This window comes from Nicrophorus vespilloides, unplaced genomic scaffold (assembly GCF_001412225.1).
Source record: "Nicrophorus vespilloides isolate i.1.1-1 unplaced genomic scaffold, Nicve_v1.0, whole genome shotgun sequence".
NCBI classification, from domain to species: domain Eukaryota; kingdom Metazoa; phylum Arthropoda; class Insecta; order Coleoptera; family Silphidae; genus Nicrophorus; species Nicrophorus vespilloides.
The window spans coordinates 230303-243843 of record NW_017100110.1 but is presented as its reverse complement, the minus strand read 5'-3'; the positions used below and the strand labels follow the sequence as shown (position 1 = coordinate 243843).

The following is a 13541-nucleotide window of genomic DNA, read 5'->3' as shown; positions in this document are numbered from 1 at the left end:
TGAAGGACAAACAAGTATAATTGGCAACGTTGCATTGCGACCGGTGTTATTATATTTGGCGGGCTGGCGTCGTTATTTTTCCAAGTCGGATTCAACAGTTTTTTCACATTTCAAAACGAATTTCGATCATAGAATGGGCGATAAAGGTGACGTAGGTCAGTCTCAAAGAAAATTCGTTTGCTATTTAGAATATCTAGTATATTTAAACGTATTCGTTCTAGGTTATTGAGTAGTTGTTCATTTTACTGAGTTTCAATTCTCATTAATTCATTTTTTTGTTTGAGTTTGATTGGATAATGTCATTTGTTAAGTCAACTTTTCAACTTATTAACAATATAATTTTGTTTAGAAACCTTTGATGATGCAGTGGAGGAAAGGGTCATCAATGAGGAGTATAAAATATGGAAGAAGAATACACCATTCTTATATGATTTGGTTATGACACATGCTTTGGAGTGGCCCTCGCTAACTGCTCAATGGTTGCCTGATGTTACTAAGCCAGAGGGTAAGGACCATTCAATACACAGGTTAATTCTGGGAACGCACACATCTGATGAGCAGAACCATTTACTTATTGCTAGTGTTCAGTTGCCAAATGAAGATGCTCAATTTGATGCTTCCCATTATGATAATGAGAAGGGTGAATTTGGAGGCTTTGGTTCTGTTTCTGGTAAGATTGAGATTGAAATAAAAATCAATCATGAGGGTGAAGTTAACAGGGCCAGGTACATGCCCCAAAATCCATGTGTGATTGCCACCAAAACCCCATCAAGTGATGTACTAGTATTTGATTATACAAAGCATCCGAGCAAGCCAGATCCAAATGGTGAATGTCATCCAGATTTGCGTCTTCGCGGCCACCAGAAGGAGGGCTACGGTCTATCCTGGAATCCAAATCTTAATGGATACTTGCTATCTGCTAGTGATGACCACACAATATGCCTTTGGGATATCAACGCTACGCCAAAAGAGAATAGAGTGATTGAAGCAAAAACTATATTCACTGGTCACACAGCCGTCGTAGAAGACGTAGCTTGGCATTTGCTGCATGAGAGTTTATTCGGATCCGTAGCTGACGACCAAAAATTAATGATCTGGGATACCAGATGCAACAACACCAGCAAACCGTCACATACGGTCGACGCTCATACAGCCGAAGTGAATTGCTTAAGCTTCAACCCGTATTCTGAATTTATTTTGGCTACAGGCAGTGCTGACAAGACTGTTGCTTTGTGGGACTTGAGGAATTTGAAGCTGAAACTGCATAGCTTCGAGTCACACAAAGACGAAATTTTCCAAGTACAGTGGTCTCCGCATAATGAAACGATTCTAGCTTCTTCCGGTACCGATAGAAGGTTGCACGTTTGGGATTTAAGTAAAATCGGGGAAGAACAAACGCCCGATGACAACGAAGATGGTCCTCCAGAGTTACTTTTCATACATGGTGGTCACACCGCCAAGATTTCTGGTAATTTACAAAATACAATTTTCATTCACAGAGTATATAATGCTTTTTTGAATTTACAGATTTTAGTTGGAATCCAAATGAACCGTGGGTCATTTGTTCTGTCTCTGAAGATAATATTATGCAGGTGTGGCAAATGGCTGAAAATGTTTATAATGATGATGACGGTGATATGGCTATTTCGGATGCTGAAACCCCAGCTAATAATTAGGTACAAATGTGTTTCTTTTAACTCGTTCTTCTTTCTGTTATACGCGGGTCTAATCATTTACATACTATTTTTTTTAAATTGTAATTATCTATTACTTAGATGATGACCAATAATGGAAATTTATTTAAAGTAAAAAAAAAGTATAATAAAAAATCATGTAGTAACAATCTCTGTTTTATTAGACCCTATACCCATAACAACACAATACTCTGATTCACGCGAACTTTGATCCAGTGAAGTTCTTTTTCAAACCTTGCCAGCACTTGAAATATTCTGGATCCAATTTCTGGCAAGTGTCATATCCCCACTTGGTGACTGCTAATCCCAAGCAACTTTCAAACATAAAAGCCTGAAATTATAACATATTTTAATACATTATCTTCTATTTAATTCTATATAATACTTGGGTTCCTTCCGCTACACGACAAGGCTTTAGTGGTTCTTCGCTAGCCTCTGAGAAACATTTGAAGTCGGGACCATGGGGAGTCATCATAGAGTGAAGTGTTGCTCCACCCGGCAAGAATCCGCCTTTCTTTGCTTCATACTGACCAAGTATCAGACCCATGAACTCTGACATACAATTTCTGTGATAATAGGGAGGTCTGAATGTATGTTCTTGCACCGACCATCGGGGCGGGAAAATGACAAAGTCTGCAATAGCCGTACCCTTCTTTTCTGATTGGCATGTTAGCACTGTGAAAATGGATGGGTCCTACAAGTTGTTATATTATTATGGAATATTTTCAGTTATTTCAAGTTATGTGACATACGCAATGATCAAAAGAGACCGAGTTGATCACATTGAAATTCGCCAGATCATATTTGTAAGGTGTATAATTTCCATGCCAGGCGACGACATCAAACGGACTGTGGTCCTGCTGGCAGACGAATAGTTTACCCTGATATTTTGAAATTATTTCATGAGTGGAATCTAGGTCTTCGTAGCAGGCGAGAGGGGTTAAGAAGTCTCGGGGATTGGCCAAGCCGTTAGCTCCGATTGGCCCTAAATCCGGTAGAACGAAGTGCTGTCCGAAGACCTCGAGCACGTATCCTCGGCTGTCTTCGCTCACCTCCACGCAGAACCTCATCCCCTGCTGAATCACGCATATTTCGTTCGGTTGTACGCACATTTTTCCAAACTCCGTCTTGATACGTAATTCGCCGACCTGAGGAACTGTGGAACGATCAGTCTAAGCAGGTACTTTCTTAGTCGCTTTACGAACCGATCAAGAAATCACCATCCGCATTATAAAAAGCGCGATTGCCCATTGACGAATTACAGGAATAGATATGAATCGCAATACCGGCCTTGCACTTCGGATCACCAGCGCCACAAACAGTGTTCAAACCTTCTACAAAGTCAACATTTTTTGTTTTGTCCGGAAGGTCAAATGGATTCCACCGCATCTGAAAAGACTTGCTGGTTTTTGTACATGATTGTTAAGGTATTACTTTTGAATACCTGATTTGGATCCGGCTCTTGTTCATCCCAGTTATGAGTGATATTGCCTTTCTGGAAAGGTTCAAAGGGCGCGTGACCCGCGGATGGACGGATCCTATATAGCCAACTACGTTTGTTTTCTACGCGTGGAGCCGTGAAAGCTGACCCTGAGAGCTGCTCAGCGTAGAGCCCGTACGGACATTTCTGAGGGCTATTCTGGCCTTTCGGCAACGATCCTGGACATCTCGGATCCTCCGAAGAGAACTCGGACCCGAAGCCAGACATATACTAATTACAAACAAAAAGTATTAAAAAATATTTTCTAAATAAAAACACACCTTACCTCTATCTTCTCGGACATGGTTTGCATACAAGAACAAGTCAACAACTAAGACGCATTCAGGAATTTTTATTTTATAAGAACGTCGGATTTATCTCCTGAGATTCCAGTATGCAAATGTGTGGAAACAGTTAAACTTGTTTTCGTATAAATATGCATTAGATAAAGTCGTTTTTCTCATCTTTATTCAACTTTAAACAAGTGTTACTAAGGTAAACATTGCAGTAATAAAAAAATACCACCTTACATAACGCAGAAGGAAATTATAAAGAGAAACTAAAATATAATAGTTGCGTAAGAAAGATACAACGTTCATACGTATTTAGCTTGAAGTAGAGGAGTAATTTTTCATCCACTTATGCAATAGGAAACATAAAGATACACGAGAAACTGCCTAAACTAACACAACACAAATTCAATCTCCCAGTTCAATACACTTTTCCGTGAGTAGATTTTTTTGTTCCTGCAAATTGCATTTTGACACTAAACAAATCAAGCTCCATTCCAAAAGCAACAGATTCTTCATATTTTGTTACATCTCTAGCATATCTCACTTTATTTATTAATTTCAAATTAATTAGAAACATAAAATTTTAGACAATAAAGAGACTAACCCCTAAGTTATCATATTCATTAATATTATATTATTATTTGCAGGTCAACAATTTTTTTCTCGTCTCATTTTTACTTATACTTATTTATATAATTTACAAAGCGAACCCTGCAAATACAAAAACAAATATATAATAAATGTAGAAACGTATTTAAACAATTAACTATTGAGTAAATGAATTTGTACACTAAAAACGAAATATTTAATAGAAACTAAAAGAAATGCTTGCAAAAAAATGTATATAAATTAAAAAAAATCAACAAAACGGAGCCAGAAATGCTTGCAAACAGGTAGTCAAATCTACAATTCCATCTTCATGTGGTGATTTGATACAAGCAAATTTTCATATATATTTCCAAATATCCTATATAAAATAAATATAAATAATGCCTGGTTTTCGAAGGGCTATCCGATATTATTGTTGAACATATATTTTAAAAATTTTGAACATAATAGTATATACCCTAAACAGTATGTGTGTATAAGAGAGAAAGATAGAGAGATGATGTTTGGACTTGTACATGAGAAATAAAACACCGTAATCTAGTGACATACATGTTATACGTATATAATATAATCTATGTTCATTCATTTTTTGTCCTTAATTATTTTACGCACAACTCTTTCTGATGACGTTTTGGTCGGTACCTAAAAAGTTTTTTTTTTTCGTAAATCGAATAAAAATATTTAAAATAAAAACACGATCCGTATTGGTTTACATATACATATATTATAGGACAAGAAAAAAAAATAGTTTGTTTTCCATTTTTGAACATTGCATGGTAAAAAAATAATAAGTGAAATCGCCAAAAGTTTTGGTTGTTGTTGTTTTTTTTTTAAAAAAACTTTTTAAATATTACACGCCTTCGTTTCCTTTGTTACTCCTCAAATACGTTATACAGAAACAATTGATTATTATAATAACTAAGCAGTTGTGATATCGCGGGATCTTTTCATATTATTTTTATTTTTGTATTATTTTTTTTGTATTTTTTTAAATATATTTGTTGAAAATTACAACTGACCGCGGGACCTTAAAGGAAGTAGTCAGGAGTCCTGCGAGTGACATGGGGCTCGCCGCGCCTTGGGGCGGGATCAAACTGCAAACTGATTAGAGCAAAAGAGAAGTAAATAAATATATGATAAACAAAAGTAGTGCTAATACTTACAATGAATACTTTAGGGCATCATCTAATTCCATGATGGCAGCTTGATTGCCGCAACGATAACAATAATTGGGTGCGCTGAAGATGGTGACGACGTTGCGATCGTGGCACCAGTTATAACCTTCCATCACAAGTTGATGTGCTCTCGACACAAGGGTGAGTCCGTTTGAGTGGTTGAACGTCTCGGAGATGTCTTGGCCAAAGGTGTAACCAGCTCCGCGCGGTGAAATGCCCCATCCTCCGCGATCGTCGGGATCTGACCAAAGAAGATCACACATGGGACCTTCATGTGGTACCTGCACCAAAGTTTAAAAAAAACAAATATGAAAGTATATCATTTTCATATAAAACACAATCTTATTACCTCTTGCAAACGATCAAGAGCCCTGATGTGGTCTAATGTATCAATGCTGGGACTTAGTCCACCATGTAAACAGAATATTTGGCCATCAACAAGGGCAGTCAGTGGCAGGTAATCAAAAAGATCAGTGAAGAATTTCCATACATTTGCATTTCCATATTTCCTGAGGCACTCATCATAAAACCCATAAACCTGGGTAATTTGACGAGATTCATGGTTGCCTCTCAATATTGTGATACGTTCCTTGTACCTGACTTTCAGGGCAACAAGCAGTGTGACTGTTTCTACAGAGTAGTAACCACGATCAACATAATCACCCATAAACAGGTAATTAGTGTCTGGACTGCGGCCACCTATCCGGAACAGTTCCATAAGATCATGGAACTGTCCATGGACGTCGCCACAAACTGTCACAGGACATTTCACCTCTTGTACATTTGATTCCTTAGACAAGATTTCTTTAGCCTGTAACAAAAAATGCAAAAAAATGAAATTGACGTTTTCGATAAACAAGACGACCGTCGCCTACTACTACTACTACCACCAAACGATTACGATTGCATTAAATAATTAAATTATTTCACCGCTCCGGACAGCTCAACAACTCATCAATTTCATTACCTTCTCGCATAACGTTTTCACTTGGCTTTCTGTGAGTTGCTTGCAATCGTTAAGTTGTTCAATCCACTGATCGAGTTCCTTGCACACCGCCTTCTCATCCATTTTATCTATCTTCAGGGCAAAAATAGATTAAATTATTCAACAATCCGTTTATTGATGCATCTATTTAACGGATTCAGAGTATTTCAATAGCACAAACTAAGCCCATCAAAGCTTTTTTTATACAAGCGCAAAACACAAATTCGGCAAAATGGCCGACACTGGAGGAGAGCCCCAGTGATGTCATTTGATGTTGACTGTACGGCCGCCCGCAGTGTTGCCACTTCTAACAAACCCCCCTCCATTGTCGATTTACAGAAAGTTTATAACAATTCCACCGTTAATAACAACTACAACTATTTTCCAGATCTTATCAGGTCCATATCTAATCTAAAAGTAATATTAATGTAATCGCGTCGTGGAGTTACCGTACTAGAATTTATTTGTGATTTAAGGCAGAATACATAGAAGCGTCACGTTGGATGAAAAACCTAAATACCAATTTTTAACTGCATTTATTGAGTGTAAACGTGGCAATGCAGCTTCTGCAATGCGCCGACGCGTATCGAACATCAATGAAATTATTAATCAAGCGATCGAGTGAGCGAGTATTTTGAACTTGTGCCCTAAAGTACACAAAGGCCGCCTACGTTGCGCAAAGCATAAACGAAACACTAATTTTAGATGAATTTGCTTTTTCGCCAAACCGTATAAATAGACCGGAAGCATTTCCGTTCTACGAAAATATACCTTGCCCGACTAGATTGTTTATATTCGGCATTTGGCTTGTTTACGTTTCGCAATACGCTTTTATGACTGTAATTAAACAATAGAGAAAACAACATAGAGCAAGTTACGCAATTGCAGTCGGCGATTGATCGTCATTCTTGGTCTTGTCAACTTGCCGTTCACTAACTTTGGTGGTGCTCCCGTCTGGATGCGAAGGGGGCACGGTGGATTTCGTGGCATTCTTCATGTTCGCTGCAAATACCTTCACAATATTGGATGCAGTAAAATTTTGTTAACATTTCAAAAGTGACATTGTTAAGAAAACAAAAACGCCAACTTTTGAAATTCGAATTTGTGCGCTGAGCGTGCCTAGGGACTTTGGCGTTCTTATGTTGGTTGACTGCTTGCAGCCCCCACTACTAGCTTCCTGTGCTTGGAGCAATATCGTCTGTTTCCGTTCTCTTTCAACTTTTGTACGTTGCAGAAGTTGCACGCATTTCAATCTGGTACATAACCATGTCTGAAACTCTTCAACTTAGAGGAACCCTTTTGGGTCATAATGGTTGGGTCACTCAAATCGCGACCAACCCCAAATATCCCGACAATATTATTTCGGCTTCTCGTGGTGAGTATTCAAATTTAATTTTTTACTTGAAGTTCAAAAAAAAATGTCTGCCTGACTTGTGGTGCTGTAACAATTATCTTTAAATCCGTGGACATCGCTGTTATTCGTTGACGAGATGCAATAATTACAAGAAACACGTGTTTTAAAAATGAATTTCAATTGATCCCGATTATTATTTTTTTTTACTAGACAAAACTTTGATCGTGTGGAAATTGACCCGCGATGAGACCCAATATGGTGTTCCCCAAAAGCGTTTGTATGGCCATTCCCACTTCATCTCCGACGTAGTGTTGTCCAGCGACGGAAACTACGCCCTTTCCGGATCTTGGGATAAGACCCTTCGCTTGTGGGATTTGGCCGCTGGCAAGACCACCCGTCGTTTCGAAGATCACACCAAGGTTTGATGAATTAAAGTAATTTCTTTTACAATTAATTATTCCCTACTTAAAACAGCTAGAAGAAATTTTTCAATCCAAAAGTCATTTGTGTGTTTGACTTGAATCGTGAGTAACACGCTCAATTGATGAACAATGTTTTTTTTTAGAACATGTGCTATTTGAAAAATCACACTTGAAACTCCCCAAGTAACAAATTTATTAATTTTCAATGTTTTTTGTTTTTAATGTTTGAATATTTCAAATGTGGGGAGTTTCTGAAGAAATGAAGTGTTACTAATTTATTTACAATTCTAATAGGATGTGTTGAGCGTTGCCTTCTCCGTTGACAATCGTCAAATCGTGTCTGGTTCCCGCGACAAGACCATCAAGCTGTGGAATACCCTTGCTGAGTGCAAATACACCATCCAAGATGATGGTCACTCTGACTGGGTATCCTGCGTCCGTTTCTCGCCAAACCACGCTAACCCAATCATCGTATCCGCTGGCTGGGACCGCATGGTTAAGGTTTGGAACTTGACCAACTGCCGTCTAAAGATCAACCACACTGGACATACCGGTTACCTGAACACCGTTACCGTTTCTCCGGACGGTTCCCTTTGCGCCAGCGGCGGCAAGGACTGCAAAGCTATGCTCTGGGATCTTAATGATGGCAAGCACTTGCACACTTTGGACCACAACGACATCATTACCGCCTTGTGCTTCTCACCAAACAGGTATATATTCCAAATATTTATTATTGATAATTCATGCTATAATTTTGTGATGAAAAAAAACTTAAACCACTTGATAACTATGAGAGGTTTGCGGATATGGGACTGATTCAATTATATATAGAAACCTAATCAGTTCAACTGTACAAGACCGTATTTTTAATGTATTCTGTTTCAAGGTACTGGTTGTGTGCTGCCTTTGGCCCATCCATCAAAATCTGGGACTTGGAAAGCAAGGAAATGGTTGAAGAACTCAGACCAGAAGTTATTTCCCAAACCAGCAAGGCTGAGCCACCACAGTGCTTGTCTCTCGCCTGGTCCACTGACGGACAAACCCTGTTTGCCGGTTACTCCGATAATACCATCAGGGTATGGCAAGTCAGCGTTCCGTCTGCTCGTTAAAAGAATATTGACTTGTATTTCATAAGATTAACTTTTAATAAAAAAGACTAAAATTACTCAGTTTCTTTTGTATTTCATATGTATAAGAATAAATGTGATATGTTTATAATTTTATTGATCGTTTTAAGTATCTGATTATTGAACATTGCTCTTACACATTTCCTAATTGTATAAAAATCACAGTTACATTCTACTTTCTTTTGGAGCCACTCTTGTTTCTAGAGAGATGAAATATAAAAATATATAGTTAGTTGCAAGAAGTCAAGTTTGTTACTGAATCAAAATGTGTTGGTATGGTGACAAGAACATCTTCAGCTGATCGTCCTACAGAACAATCTGAAGGTTTTGGACGGTTTGTATTGACACACTCGATTGGCATCTTGATTGTTTCCAGAGAATACGAGAATCCGTGTAAAGTGAGCTTAATAATTGTGTGCAGAGGAACGTGGAAGTAGGGTATTTCCTCGAAGGGTGTTTCAAGGTAATATCCTAGAACGCAACGTAGGACTGCCTGATGAGAAACAGTCAGCACGTTTGTCTCTGATTCGAGCTGAGTCAGGACAGGGACTAATCTGGCCATGACGTCAATGTAGGACTCTCCTTGCGGATATCTGTATTTTAATTTCTCGCAATCTCTAAGAGCCAGCTCTTTTGGATAATGTTCTTGCAACTCTTCGTAAGTCAAGCTCTCGCAATCTCCCTATAACAATATATAGATATATAATTGATAAATAGACTAATTTCGCTGCGAACTTACCGAGTAGATCTCGTCAAGCTCGTGCAAATGTTGCTGAGGCGCTTGGATGAATTCGCTTGTCGCCTTTGTTCGTTGCAAAGTAGAGGTCCAGACTTGAAGCGACGGTAAATTGAGAGCATGGATGTGCTTCGCCAACGCTACTGCATACTTGCTGCCTCTAGGCGACAGGGCTGCATCTCCGCCGATCCTTCCCACCACGTTGAATTCACTTTCGCCGTGCTGATGAAGTTTAAGCAATTAAATGAAGATTTTTATATATATATTGTTATGTTCTTACTCTGCTGAAATAAAGTACCTGCTGGGTAGGCCTCGGAATTGAAATGTAAGCCAGAATCTTCGCCTCTGTAACACCGGTTACACCGTGTGCCACTACTCCTCCGTATCCTCCATCCAACAGCTTAACTATTGGACAGGGCAGTTCCCAGTGGCTGCCCAATGAAGGAGATTCATATTGGGTTTGGTAGTGTGTCATTTTTAACTTCAAATCTTTCAAGGCTTCTTCAGTGGCCATATCCTTGTAATCTACGGAATATTCTAATATATCCTGAAAAAAAAATAACGCAATTAATTGAAAGATTTATTTTTGTTTTGTTTTATGAAATAATTGGAGTATTTTTTCAGCATGAAACGCAATATCGTGGGAAAAAATGTTGCGCTTATGTGTAACGCGTAAGATTATGGAACGAATTATGCTCGTTCAACTAATTTTGTTTACAGTCTGCTTTTCTTTTATAAACAACTTAACTCTAGAAAGATATGCATCAAACAATTAATATAGATATTTTTTTGTTTACACTGCTCATCACAACAATTGTTAGAGTAAACAAATTGTTCTGTTTGTTGACAATTTTTAATCTCGTTTGCGTATTGCATCACATTATTTGTCAATAATCGATTGAAAATATATTATTCTTTGCTACCGATAACAAAAGTACGAAGGATTTTTAAAATTGTTAATTTATATAAGTCGATGATGTAAGTTCTTTAAATAATACGTCTTGGTTTACAGATTGATTAGCTAGTCAATATCACCAGAAATGTAAATATGTTTATTTGGGTCTACGATTCGATTACCTTGAAGTTCTTCTCTAATATTATGGGATCTTCGCAGACGCATTCGACAAACATAACTCGGTAGTTAAGCTGATCGTGCACTAGGTCATAGATCATCTGACGTTGCGCTCTTGAAACGTTGGGACCATCGAGTATAGCCACTCTGTGCCCTTTCTCTTGTAACCAGATTGCACTATCCTCCAATGCCAATTTAAAGCTCTGTTGACGGATGTTCCATGCCGGCAGATTATCTGCACGGAACATATCGTGCGACGCATATTTACCGTATAATTTCCTCCTGTATTCGCTGATATCAAACACTAAAAATAGTTAAATTCAAAATAAGTTCTAAAAAATTAGTGCATAAAATTATTTTTTATTCATTAAAGAATATTGGTAAAATTGAAGAATGAGTCAATAGTACATTCAATGTTAGTAGTGATTGTCATAAAAAGTAGTAATTGTATGCAATAAATATTTAGATTTTCATGCAACTGAGAACTACCGAAAGTGAAAAGAACAAATAAATATATCTCCTAAATTATTTGTTTGCTAGTAAAATGAAAGTTAAGAAATCAATACAACTATCTTATATAAATAAACTAACCAGATATGTAAATATTATCCAGTCGAGTATCCTAAGCACAAGTCATTAAATGCAAATATTGAATTAATGAGATATTAATTGAATGTCAAATATATTAAATCTTATATTTGTATATACAATCGTATCTACTTTTAGATGAACTTCTTTAAATAGAATGATATAATTAGCAGAAGAATTTGGTTTTGTCAGCAGCGATTTTAGTTTCGTTGATACTTTTTAAATATTTTTTTTGCAGCACTGCAAGATATTGAATAACACTTACCTTTAGTGGTATCATGGGTGTAGTTCAGATAGCGGGCAAGCCTTCTGGATAGGAGACTCTTTCCACGACCAGGTAGGCCAACAATTGCAACGAGCAGAGGTGCGAAATGACGAGTGGTAGGATTCCGAGGATTTTGCGCTGAAAACGTAAATCTCAAAAATGTTTACAAAAGAATGCAAGAGGAGATGGCGGATACATTTATTTATTCCGATTGCGTAAAGCGCTACGGAGTTTATCAATAAGTCAATACGCGTCTAGAGACATCAAGATTATGATGTAACAAGAATATTCTTCGTCTGGTGATGATTAGTCTTTTTAATCTTTAAGCCTCGATATATTTAAATAAAATTCTTGCACACATAAATATTAGATAACATAAATAACAACAACAAACAAAACGTAGAAGTAATACTTTTACTACTATAACTGTTGTAGCAAACCTTGAATACACTTAATTACTTCTTTTTTTATAACAATAAAAAGAGAATGAATAATAACGCGGAACTTAGGATATTTCTGGAAAATGAGTTTATATTTATGTTTACATAAGGTAGGCTGTGAATTGACGATGACCGATATTTGGGTCACAGAGTATCGCCTCCGCGTCTTCTGGTTTTCGAAATCGCGTGGGCATCGATTTCGATTGTTTTGTTTTTATTTATTGGCAACTCTTCAAACTATTTGCAAACAGTCTGCATTTTTTTTAGTTTGTTGATACTGGTCATTGATTGAATGCATTCCGATTGAGGCCAATGCATAACCGCACGTGGGATTTCGTAATAAGATTTATATTTAATGCTGGCTCTGTAGAGGTATTCGAATTGGCGCGGAAATGACTACCAACCAATAGGATATACATATACCTTTACGGCTATCTTCCTGTCTGAAGCCGAACGAATCCATGATCCTCGAAGTAATTTCTACGACGATATTCTTCACACGCTGGTATAGCGAGACAAACCAATGTGACGCAATACGCTTCGACGTTGTTTGTCCTAGAGGAATGTCTCTTCGTAGTGATCGGAGGACGTGTGGATTATCCGTTGTTTTAGGCAAGGGTGCATTCCAACAGGGCCGGTGTTACGAATGCGATGTGGTTCCTTAACTTCTAACCTTCTGGTAGTCTTCTGATGGCAGTTGCCCTCTTTGTCGTCGACCTCGTCGGAATTGTTCTTTTTCCTTGTCGGTGTTTCTCTAGGCCCGCACTCGCGTTCTGCTGTTCGCGTTACTCAGCTGTTGGCCGCTGATTGAGCAGCGAAAGCGAACCGAATGGCTTTTATTTTGTTCGCGGCCATGAGAATGGAGGAAACGATACCAGATAAAGGCGAGACACGCCTCGAAAAACCACAGACCAAGTTTCAAAAATCTTGAACAAATCGGGGCTCATTAATTCCTGATAAGACTATATAAACAAAACATACAATTAGTCGAAGATGTGCAAATAAAAAATTTAAACTGTTGATATTTCAAATTCTGCACGTTTCGCCCTCCGTTGCCAACTTTATTCTGAGCATTTCATCTACTTATTTGTTTGGCCTTGATCAATTGAATCGAATCAATTGTATACACAATTAATGACTGAATTTAATGTTTCTTCTATTGCCCGCGGCTACGATTCTCTTCTCCGCATTTTTTTAGGTTCTCAATGACACTTCCGTTTCCTGAATTGGCAATCCGCAATCAATAGATCAGTAATTGCTATTATTAAGCTCTTTGTTGCGTAGATGCGTTGTTTTTATTT

General features: G+C 37.8%; 5 protein-coding genes across 6 annotated transcripts; 2 read left to right on the top strand and 3 right to left on the bottom strand.

Annotated features, from left to right (window-relative positions):
- Positions 1-33: 33 nt before the first annotated feature.
- Positions 34-1840, top strand: LOC108568416 (histone-binding protein RBBP4). The gene is made up of 3 exons (XM_017929486.1): positions 34-155; positions 350-1468; positions 1528-1840. The coding sequence occupies exons 1-3, from the start codon at positions 134-136 to the stop codon at positions 1674-1676; spliced, it is 1290 nt and encodes a 429-aa protein (XP_017784975.1). The 5' UTR covers positions 34-133; the 3' UTR covers positions 1677-1840.
- Positions 1830-3560, bottom strand: LOC108568415 (homogentisate 1,2-dioxygenase). The gene is made up of 6 exons (XM_017929485.1): positions 3461-3560; positions 3139-3405; positions 2900-3083; positions 2447-2850; positions 2080-2388; positions 1830-2025 (listed from the first exon to the last, which is right to left on the bottom strand). Exons 1-6 carry the CDS (start codon positions 3485-3487, stop codon positions 1891-1893), a joined length of 1326 nt encoding a protein of 441 aa, XP_017784974.1. The 5' UTR covers positions 3488-3560; the 3' UTR covers positions 1830-1890.
- Positions 3561-4855: 1295 nt separating this feature from the next.
- Positions 4856-6531, bottom strand: LOC108568419 (serine/threonine-protein phosphatase 2A catalytic subunit alpha isoform). The gene is made up of 4 exons (XM_017929491.1): positions 6219-6531; positions 5601-6062; positions 5240-5532; positions 4856-5177 (listed from the first exon to the last, which is right to left on the bottom strand). The coding sequence occupies exons 1-4, from the start codon at positions 6318-6320 to the stop codon at positions 5105-5107; spliced, it is 930 nt and encodes a 309-aa protein (XP_017784980.1). The 5' UTR covers positions 6321-6531; the 3' UTR covers positions 4856-5104.
- Positions 6532-7440: 909 nt separating this feature from the next.
- Positions 7441-9177, top strand: LOC108568418 (guanine nucleotide-binding protein subunit beta-like protein). Of its 2 annotated transcripts, XM_017929489.1 has the most exons (4): positions 7441-7611; positions 7801-8009; positions 8307-8722; positions 8899-9177. In XM_017929489.1, exons 1-4 carry the CDS (start codon positions 7503-7505, stop codon positions 9119-9121), a joined length of 957 nt encoding a protein of 318 aa, XP_017784978.1. In that variant the 5' UTR covers positions 7441-7502; the 3' UTR covers positions 9122-9177. The 2 variants fall into 2 exon arrangements, with proteins under 2 accessions (XP_017784978.1, XP_017784979.1); XM_017929490.1 differs by lacking the exon at positions 8899-9177 and having other exon boundaries at positions 7801-8024; positions 8307-8394.
- Positions 9178-9219: 42 nt separating this feature from the next.
- Positions 9220-13181, bottom strand: LOC108568413 (6-phosphofructo-2-kinase/fructose-2,6-bisphosphatase-like). The gene is made up of 6 exons (XM_017929481.1): positions 12664-13181; positions 11801-11938; positions 10953-11251; positions 10156-10422; positions 9879-10097; positions 9220-9821 (listed from the first exon to the last, which is right to left on the bottom strand). Exons 1-6 carry the CDS (start codon positions 12701-12703, stop codon positions 9369-9371), a joined length of 1416 nt encoding a protein of 471 aa, XP_017784970.1. The 5' UTR covers positions 12704-13181; the 3' UTR covers positions 9220-9368.
- Between the last annotated feature and the right edge of the window lie 360 nt (positions 13182-13541).

Coding starts and splice junctions, on each gene's coding strand:
- LOC108568413 (XM_017929481.1), bottom strand. CDS start 12,703: ATGGATTCGTTCGGCTTCAGACAGGAAGATAGCCGTAAAG. Junction 11,252..11,800: donor CACCCATGATACCACTAAAG/GTAAGTGTTATT, acceptor AACTATTTTTAG/TGTTTGATATCAGCGAATAC. Junction 10,098..10,155: donor AGGTACTTTATTTCAGCAGA/GTAAGAACATAA, acceptor AAACTTCATCAG/CACGGCGAAAGTGAATTCAA.
- LOC108568418 (XM_017929489.1), top strand. CDS start 7,503: ATGTCTGAAACTCTTCAACTTAGAGGAACCCTTTTGGGTCATAATGGT. Junction 7,612..7,800: donor TATTATTTCGGCTTCTCGTG/GTGAGTATTCAA, acceptor TTTTTTTACTAG/ACAAAACTTTGATCGTGTGG. Junction 8,723..8,898: donor TTGTGCTTCTCACCAAACAG/GTATATATTCCA, acceptor TTCTGTTTCAAG/GTACTGGTTGTGTGCTGCCT.
- LOC108568419 (XM_017929491.1), bottom strand. CDS start 6,320: ATGGATGAGAAGGCGGTGTGCAAGGAACTCGATCAGTGGATTGAACAA. Junction 6,063..6,218: donor TGAAAACGTTATGCGAGAAG/GTAATGAAATTG, acceptor TTTTTGTTACAG/GCTAAAGAAATCTTGTCTAA. Junction 5,533..5,600: donor CTCTTGATCGTTTGCAAGAG/GTAATAAGATTG, acceptor ACTTTGGTGCAG/GTACCACATGAAGGTCCCAT.
- LOC108568416 (XM_017929486.1), top strand. CDS start 134: ATGGGCGATAAAGGTGACGTAG. Junction 156..349: donor GGGCGATAAAGGTGACGTAG/GTCAGTCTCAAA, acceptor AATTTTGTTTAG/AAACCTTTGATGATGCAGTG. Junction 1,469..1,527: donor TCACACCGCCAAGATTTCTG/GTAATTTACAAA, acceptor TTGAATTTACAG/ATTTTAGTTGGAATCCAAAT.
- LOC108568415 (XM_017929485.1), bottom strand. CDS start 3,487: ATGCAAACCATGTCCGAGAAGATAGAG. Junction 3,406..3,460: donor CCATGTCCGAGAAGATAGAG/GTAAGGTGTGTT, acceptor GTTTGTAATTAG/TATATGTCTGGCTTCGGGTC. Junction 2,026..2,079: donor GTGTAGCGGAAGGAACCCAA/GTATTATATAGA, acceptor TTATAATTTCAG/GCTTTTATGTTTGAAAGTTG.